Source organism: Vigna radiata, unplaced genomic scaffold (assembly GCF_000741045.1).
Source record: "Vigna radiata var. radiata cultivar VC1973A unplaced genomic scaffold, Vradiata_ver6 scaffold_259, whole genome shotgun sequence".
Classification (NCBI taxonomy): Eukaryota; Viridiplantae; Streptophyta; class Magnoliopsida; order Fabales; family Fabaceae; genus Vigna; species Vigna radiata.
In genome coordinates, this window is record NW_014544144.1 from 81,668 (window position 1) to 89,969 (window position 8,302).

The 8,302-nt window shown below is 35.3% G+C and overlaps 1 protein-coding gene across 3 annotated transcripts in view; it reads left to right on the forward strand.

Moving 5' to 3' along the window:
• The window catches only part of LOC106755431 (serine/threonine-protein kinase HT1-like), an 11,020-nt gene extending 6,096 nt beyond the window's left edge, over positions 1 to 4,924 (forward strand). For all 3 annotated transcript variants that reach the window (XM_014637582.2, XM_022778303.1, XM_014637583.2), the window contains 3 exons: positions 2,558 to 2,682; positions 2,777 to 2,935; positions 4,226 to 4,924. In XM_014637582.2, the coding sequence (XP_014493068.1) occupies positions 2,558 to 2,682; positions 2,777 to 2,935; positions 4,226 to 4,540 (599 nt within the window). In that variant the 3' untranslated portion in view covers positions 4,541 to 4,924. The remainder of the gene's footprint in view (positions 1 to 2,557; positions 2,683 to 2,776; positions 2,936 to 4,225) is intronic.
• The last annotated feature ends 3,378 nt before the right edge of the window (positions 4,925 to 8,302 follow it).

Here is an 8,302-nt window from a genome sequence, read left to right on the forward strand (position 1 = left end):
AACTAACTAAAGATAAGAGATAAATATAAACTAAATATAATATATCTAACAAAATTCATAAAAACTAACTCTTACAAGAGTACTCCAACCCTTTATAGGAGCTCCCATTTCCTGCCAACTAACTATTATTACAATTACACTCTATTTACTCTCCTAACCTCCTCATTCCCTCTTTTCCTTCTCTCGTAGACTCTCCATATCCTATCACCCTGACACCACTTTTTTCCCTTCCCTCCATTACTCCTCCTGTCCACTTAGCTTCTGTTAAGTCTCCTCCTATCTCTCCTTCTGCCTCACCTGTATGTCCTTACTATCCTACCTCCTTCTCGGCCCACAAATTTCCATTCCATGCAAACCAGATCCAAAACTGACTCTTCATTATTGCTAACACATGTTGAGCCTTCTCTTGTTTCAGAGGCCCTTAAACATCCAGATTGGGTTGTTGCCATGACTGCAGAGTATAATTCTCTTCTCAAAAAAGCACTTGGGGATCCGGTTGGCCGTCCTAGTGATCGTCATGCAGTAGGTTGCAAGTGGGTGTTTTGTATCAAAGAAAATTTTGATGGTTTTGTTAATAAGTATAAAGCTCGCTTGGTTGCCAAGGGCTTCAATCAGGTTCCTGGTTTGATTTTCACGAGACCTTTTCTCATGATATCTAGCCTATCACCATACGGATCATCCTCATGATTGCCTTGACAAATGGTGGGAATTGTTTCATTTGGATGTAATTGCCTTTTTGAATGGATCGCTTAATGAGACTGTTTATAGCAACCTCCTTAGCTAGGTTGGGCCAAAGCTAGAAGAGATGCTATGGTGAGGTGAAAGGATAAAGGTGGTGCAGAAGCTTAGTGGGTTTGGGTGGTGATGCTCACGGTTCTTGGATGGTGATGGAGTGGTGTTTGATGGTGCTCTAAGAGAGGTTAAGCCAACTCTAGAAGAAGGTGGTTACAGAAGATCATATGAGATGCTCTAGCCTTTGGTGACCTAAGATGAGTAGTATAACACAAAAATGATAGCATAACATTACTCAAATTTAAAGGTGAATACAAAAGTGGGAGACACCTCTATTTATAGGCTAAGAGTGTCTCCAAATATGCAAAAGCTAGACCTAAAAACTCAACCTTGACTACCTTGGAGAATAAGGTGAAAATCCTCTCCATTATGAGGAGGTCATGTGCCGAAAATTCTTTCCATTAGGAGGAGGGCATGTGGTCACTACTTATGAGAAATCCTCACCAATGTGAGCATGACACATTGCCACTCTCTAAAAGGTTTGGACAGCCCATTCTTGCGGCCCACTTTGGCCTCTTTGGACTTCCCACTTAGGTCATTTTTGGGCCTTGACCTTTGTTGACTTAAATGGTCTAAAACTCTATTTTACTTGGCTCAAATAAATCCTACACTATTAGGCTCATAATACAAAATCTAAATAAATCCTAGACTACTTGGTTCAAAATACAAGACCCAAAAATTATTCCTACTCTAAAAGCTCCATGATGGCCCAAGAGAGAGTTTAGGTCCATCTTTCACAAATGACTTCAACTTTTCTTCAAAGTGTTTGGTCATGACTAGGGGGTATGCCATCACTTTATATGACTCAACCTCTTGGTTTCAAAGCTGCAGATAAATCCGTGGTTTGTAAACTCAACAAAGGAATCTATGGTCTCAACTCAACTATAACAGAAAAGATCTTGAATATGGTGAAATAGCATGAAAAAGTGAGTTCCTTGATCAACTAGGAAACTGAAAAATCTAATATCAGATTTGATAGGACCATGAGGGTCTATGTCAGGAGAAATGTGAATTAAAAACACAGCATAGGTTGTTAGGAGGTTTGGGGTGGTTAGGCTGTTATAGTGTCCCTTGAGGGATGACTATATATAGGTGGAAGGTGTCTTGAGACACACGTTTTTGTATCTCTGTTGTGGACTGCTTTGTACCTGTGAGAAGGGAGATAGTTCCCTTAGATGTTATTGAACATTCTCTCTGTTACCCGCTTAATAATACAAGGTTAGTTTTTTTTGCTGTTAGTGTGTTTTGTGTTCTGTCATCAGAACAGAGGGAAGGCTTGGTTTCTTGTCACCAAGAAACCTAACAAGATTATTTTTCCATTTCCTTTGATAATTAATCTCATTTCATACTTTCATGTTGGTGACTCTAGTAAGATAAATTTCATGATTTGAGTCATAAATTAAAAATAGGCTCAAAACCGTTCTCCAAAATGGTAATCTACTAGAGTTTCAGAATGAGAACATCAACTCAAATTCAAGAGTTAAAAAGACCAAATTAATCCTTTGCTAGATAATAAGAATGAATTTTAGTAAAATGTAAAGGACCAATAATACACTTTTAGCGGATGAAAAAATGTAGGCAATTCCTTCATTCACTTCTAAGGTGTTCGATGGACCATCGAGATAATGAGTATTTGGGTAAAGAAACAGCTTCATATTTCTATAAAACCGATGTTACAAAGAAACAGCTTAATATCTATCAAGGAATATCTATCTATTTTACGAATCTAGTGGAATTCTGATCAAATTTTCTGTTTTCATCTCAGATAACTTGATCTTGACAGAAGATCATAAAACTGTTAAACTTGCCGATTTTGGTTTAGCCAGAGAAGAGTCCTTAGCAGAGATGATGACTGCTGAGACAGGGACATATCGTTGGATGGCTCCAGAAGTACTTCTTAATTGTCAAAAATTGCACAATTAATATTTTTTCAGTTTGGTGATCCATGTTATTAATTTACCATTTCATCCTTGTTTGGTTACAGCTTTACAGCACTGTCACTCTAAGACAAGGGGAGAAGAAACATTACAACCATAAGGTGGATGTCTACAGTTTTGCTATAGTGCTATGGGAGCTCATCCATAATAGGTTGCCTTTTGAAGGCATGTCAAATCTACAGGCTGCATATGCAGCTGCATTTAAGGTTCATAACATTCTTTTCATCTGGTGCTTACCATAATGAATTATGCTCAAAGTCATAACATTTGTATAATTTGTTACCTCTTGCAAGCCATCTCCTATCATAACTAGAAGAGTGACTCTAAAGCTACCTTTACTTGGAAAGGCTGATGGAGACAATTTCTTGATGCATATGAAAATATATTTGCCCTATTTTAGTTCACTCTGATTTATGTTTTCAAGATTTATACATGGAATGATCACATGGGGAGGAAATTAAATGTTGTGTTCACAATTCCATGTTTAAATATTTGAAAACAAAAAGCATAAAATAGAGTAAAATTAAGATTTGATTATTACTTAATGTTGGAAGACCCGTATCGATTAGATATAAGGCCAATTTATAGTGTATATAAGTGGATGTAAACTTTACAAGCTGGTTTTGTAGAATTGTGTTAAGCTTAAAGTTCACTTCTTAACATAATATCAAAGTCATGGGTTAAAGTCTACTCTAGCAAGTTTGTCGTTTGTTGGGCATGTTGTTTCACCCGCTATTCGGAGTACCTATTAATGTCTAGTTCCACACTTAAGATGATATACCTCGGCGTAAGAGGGGTGTGTTGGAAATCCTTCATTGGCTTAAAATCCGCTCGAGATGATATACCTCGGCGTGAGAGGAGTGTGTTGGAAGTCCCACATTAGCTAAAAATTCATTTCTTAACATGATATTGTGTGTTAGAAGTCTCACATTGGCATGAAATATGAAATCTGCTTGAGATGATATACCTTGGCGTAAGAGGGGTGTGTTGGAGGTCCCACATTGACTTAAAATCCATTTCTTAATATGATAGCAAAGTCATGGTAAAGTCTATCTTAACAAATTTGTTGTTTGTTGGACATGTTGTTTCCTCTCTATTTGGCCTCTATATTTAATCCCACGTTGATGTATATACCGGTTTTGTGGTGTTAAGTTTAAAGTCTACTTTTTAATACTTAACAGAAAATCATTCTTTCAAATCATGTAGAACCTTCATTTTATATCGCCAAGGTTAATGGCGTTTATTCTATCACCATTGCTCTGGTTTGGTTATCAATTAGTCTTGTTTCTCATGCTGCAAGAATATAGTCCCTCTCCAATAAATAAATTATGTGATACATCATATATTAGTGTAATCTTCAAGAGTTTAAATTGTTATTTTCAAGATCTTTATGACTACGATCATATTTTGATATTTTTTTTGTCATTGAGTGTGCTGCATTTTTTCGTGGAGTTTACTAAGGATTCACGATATAAATATTCACTTAACTATTTCAGAATACAAGGCCGAGCGCTGAAGACCTCCCTGATGAATTGGCTCTGATTGTGACCTCTTGTTGGAAAGAGGAACCAAATGATCGACCCAATTTTAGTCAAATAATACAGATGTTGCTTCGGTATCTAATTACCATTTCCCCGGCCGATCCAGTTGTTCCAATGCGTATTGCATCATCCAAAAATGCTGTATTGCCACCAGAATCTCCAGGTACAAGTGCTTTAATGGCTCGAAGAGATGATTCTGGCGAAACCCCGAAAGTTGATATTGAAGGCAGGTCTAAAGGGTGTTTCTTCTGCTTTAACCAATGTTACTGATGACCACGATGCTGACATAAATGGGGCTGACCCAGATCACAGTGTGGCAATCTGAATAAATCCGTCACAAAATGTTGCAACTAGAATTTTAACAAGAAAGATATTATTCAATGATGCAGTTTAGTTCACCTTCATTCCATGTTCTCAGTAAGAGTAGCACGCCATTCTCTTTTAACATTGGGTTTACTCACTTCTAACCAATTGGGCTTGAGGCTGCTGAGATGTATTGTTGTAGAATATGGTTCATCCAAAGGCCTTCACCTCGTGCGTTATGCTTAATGTATGGAAATGACATGGATAACAAATGAAAATGGGGAACATTTTTATCAGTGCTTTTATGTAATCCGTTTATAGAATTTGGTAACCTTTTCGATTTGTCTTGCACTTACATTTGCCAAATGCCCGATGTTTATGGCCATGACTGATTGTTATTATTTTTACAATAAAATAAAATAGATCGTTTAATGAATGGACATATTGTCTAGAGTAGATCATTTAATGCAAAAATTAGATCGTTCAATGTAAAGTTCAAAATCGCTTAGAGTATATCATTTAATGCAAAATTAGACCGTTCAAAATCATCTATCACATAAAAAGTTATAAAGAATAAAGTATAAAGAAGGTTAGTGATTCCAAAGTCGTAATAAAGTGAACGAAAGTAGAAAGAAGGTTTTGTTATAGATGTATTAAAAGAATGAGAGGAAAACAATTAGAAAAACATTAATTCTCAATTCATTCACATTTAAATTCTTTGTCAATTGTTACGTGATTGTCATTCATTCAATTTTTAAATCAAATAAAATTAATTAAACAAACGTTAATTAATTTGTTAGATATCTCAAGGTTCTTTAAATATCTGTTTAAGATTTGTATTATTTTATCTCCTGAATTAAATAAACAAGAAATTTTCAAAATTAAACAAAATAACAAGAATTTCAATTATGGAGAAAATTTGAATTATCAACCAATGTTAAAAAAATAATTTTATGGTTAAAAAAATTGATGATATAGCCTTTGTTTATAGAATTTGATGAATAACACTTAAATTGCACAAAACTTTTATTATGAACTCACAAGAGAATCAATCTAGAAATGTTAGTCTCTTAAACAAAAGACAATATAAATAATTATGTATAAGAAAATGTTAGTCTCTTAAACAAAAGACAATATAAATAATTATGTATAAGAAAATAGAAAACGATGGTGAGGTTGTCTAGTGGAGGAAAGCTGAGAGGTAAGCGGACGAATTTGGGAGAAGGGTATGTTGGTTAGAGTGTTAGAAAAAAGTCGTAAGTTATACCAATTTAAGTGTGTGTGTTTTACATTGAGTGGACAATTAAGTGTAAAATGTGTGTATTAGTGTTGTCAATACGGGTAATTTGCCCGATCCACCACGGGTTAGTCATTTAGTGAGTCAATCCAATCTGGTTCATTTATTAGCGAGCTAGAAAAATTCGAACCCGGCCTAACCCACCATAGGTTGGTGGGTAAACGGGTTGACTCACTGACTCATTTAATTACAATTTTTTTTAAATAAAAAAAATTACAAACTTTCTATATTTCATATCTAAACAATTTTCACTCTCAAATTTCACTCTCAACATGGATGGTTAATTAATTTTGAAAATAGGAAACTTAAATAATTTTTTTAAACAAAAAAAATAATAAATATCTCTTTATAAAATTAAAATTAAAATTTAATAAAATAAAATAAGGTAGGTGGATTGGTGGGTCAACCCGCATGAGTCGGGTTTAAATGAGTAGGGTTGAAATCTGACCCGCATAAAAAAATACAAATTTTTCAAACCCAACCCGGCCCGAACTCGTGGTGGGCCGGGTTGGCCCGCGAGTTGTGACCCATTTTGACAGCTCTACATGTAATAGATGACCAATGCAATTACACTAAGTAGATGAGTCCTGGTTGAGAGTGTTAGACGACTCTAGCTAAAGTGTTAGACGACTCTAGTTGTCAGATGTTGGATGCTATGTGAATGCAATGGTGTCTTGTTGACACATGAGAGTAGTAGTGGAGGGGTGAGTCAGGGACTAAGGACAAGTGTTCTCAAGAGGGTTGATGGATTGGATATGTGTAATTTTGTGATTGGGTGATTTGAGAAAACACGCTTTAAGAAACAAAACCCCATAACAAAAGTATCCCATTCAAAAACTTGCACTTTTCTCTAAAATCCTTTTCTTCTTGTTTCTTCCTTACTTCTCTTTATAGCTCACATTGATTTCTCATTCGATTGAAGACCAGAGAGTAACTGAGTGTCTATGGTGAGAAGATCTTTCAGTTGAACCGATTGGAAATGGAATCAGGGTAAGTCAACTCGAACTCCTCTCTTTGTTTTTTTTTTTTTGGAAAATGTTGGCATGAGGGTGGTTCATGCTTGCAAGTGTTGTTCTTGAGGTTAGTGACAATCTTCGGGTGGTTGGGACCTAATAAGTGTAATCAAATTCTTAATATGAGATGTTTTCTTGTGTGGAGTAAAGCTAGTTGGAGTTGTACTCGTTGGTTGGTGTTATTTGTTGGGGAAGTGAAGGCTTTCAAGGTAAGGAAGTAAGTATGTTTTCTTGTATCAATGTTGTGATGAATGTATACTTTGATGATGTGTTGATGTTCTAAACATGCTAATATTTGTTCTATGTATTGGTGGCATACATGTTGAATGATGATGGTATGCCATTTTTGTATGATGTTGGTCGTTGATTTAGGATAACAATGGTGACTTTGGGTGGTTTCAGTCAAAGCTTGTTGAGGTAAGGGTTTTAAGGGAAATACCAGAGCCCTAAGTTCTATCTATAGTAATGGAAGAAATTAGGGTAATTGAGAATTGTTGGAGAGGATTAGATGAGTTCAAAATGGAAGAATTTAAATGTAAGGTTTAGGGTGGGGTTATTTAACTAAGAGTTCTATTAAAGGTCCGACAAGTGTACCAAATCGTATCAAGTAATAATAGACGATAAGTCCAAGTATCGTTTTCCTAGAGACTCTTATGTCTAAACGTTCATGTGATTTCTTGGTTATTTAAGACTTGTATAACGAAAATTTGGTGCTTAGAATGCAAAAATGAAAACTAAATATGCATGCAAAGGTTTTGATCAATTGACCAAAAAGATAACACAGGTGAATAGTATGGATGAATTTTGTTGTTGGGGTTTATGATTTCATCGTAATCCACTCTCATATATTTACAAATTTTACCTTATTCTACTTCTTTATAAATGTTAATGTCACTTTCTAATTTACCCTAATCTCAATGTCTTGGTGAAGAGAGCCTACTCCTAATTACTAGTTTACTATGTCTAGTTTCTCTAGCAATTGATCATGCATTACATAATTCGCACATAAGCTTAAGTCAATCGGTCCTCCTATCCCTATGTCTAGGTAATATTTCTCCCGAGAGAATTCCCTCATGTTTAGACCTACCTACATGTGTCCATATAGATAGAATCAAAGATTATGCTAATGAATATTGTCTTAAACAAAGCATACAAATATAATGGAGGAAAAACTCTAACAACTGATAGAAGAAATCATATGAATAAAGCAATAATTCAATATATGAGAGTTTAAATCGGATTACACCGTTTCCCCAACAACAAAGGAATTTAGTTCACCATAATCATGGTGAAACTAGACGAAAAGAATGAAAAGTATGTAAAGATAACCCTAGATTTGATAGATTAGCTTCCACCTCCAAGGAGTGAAGAAGTGTGTTTCTGCGTCCTTTCTGCCAAAAGATATCCTTTCTGGTTCAT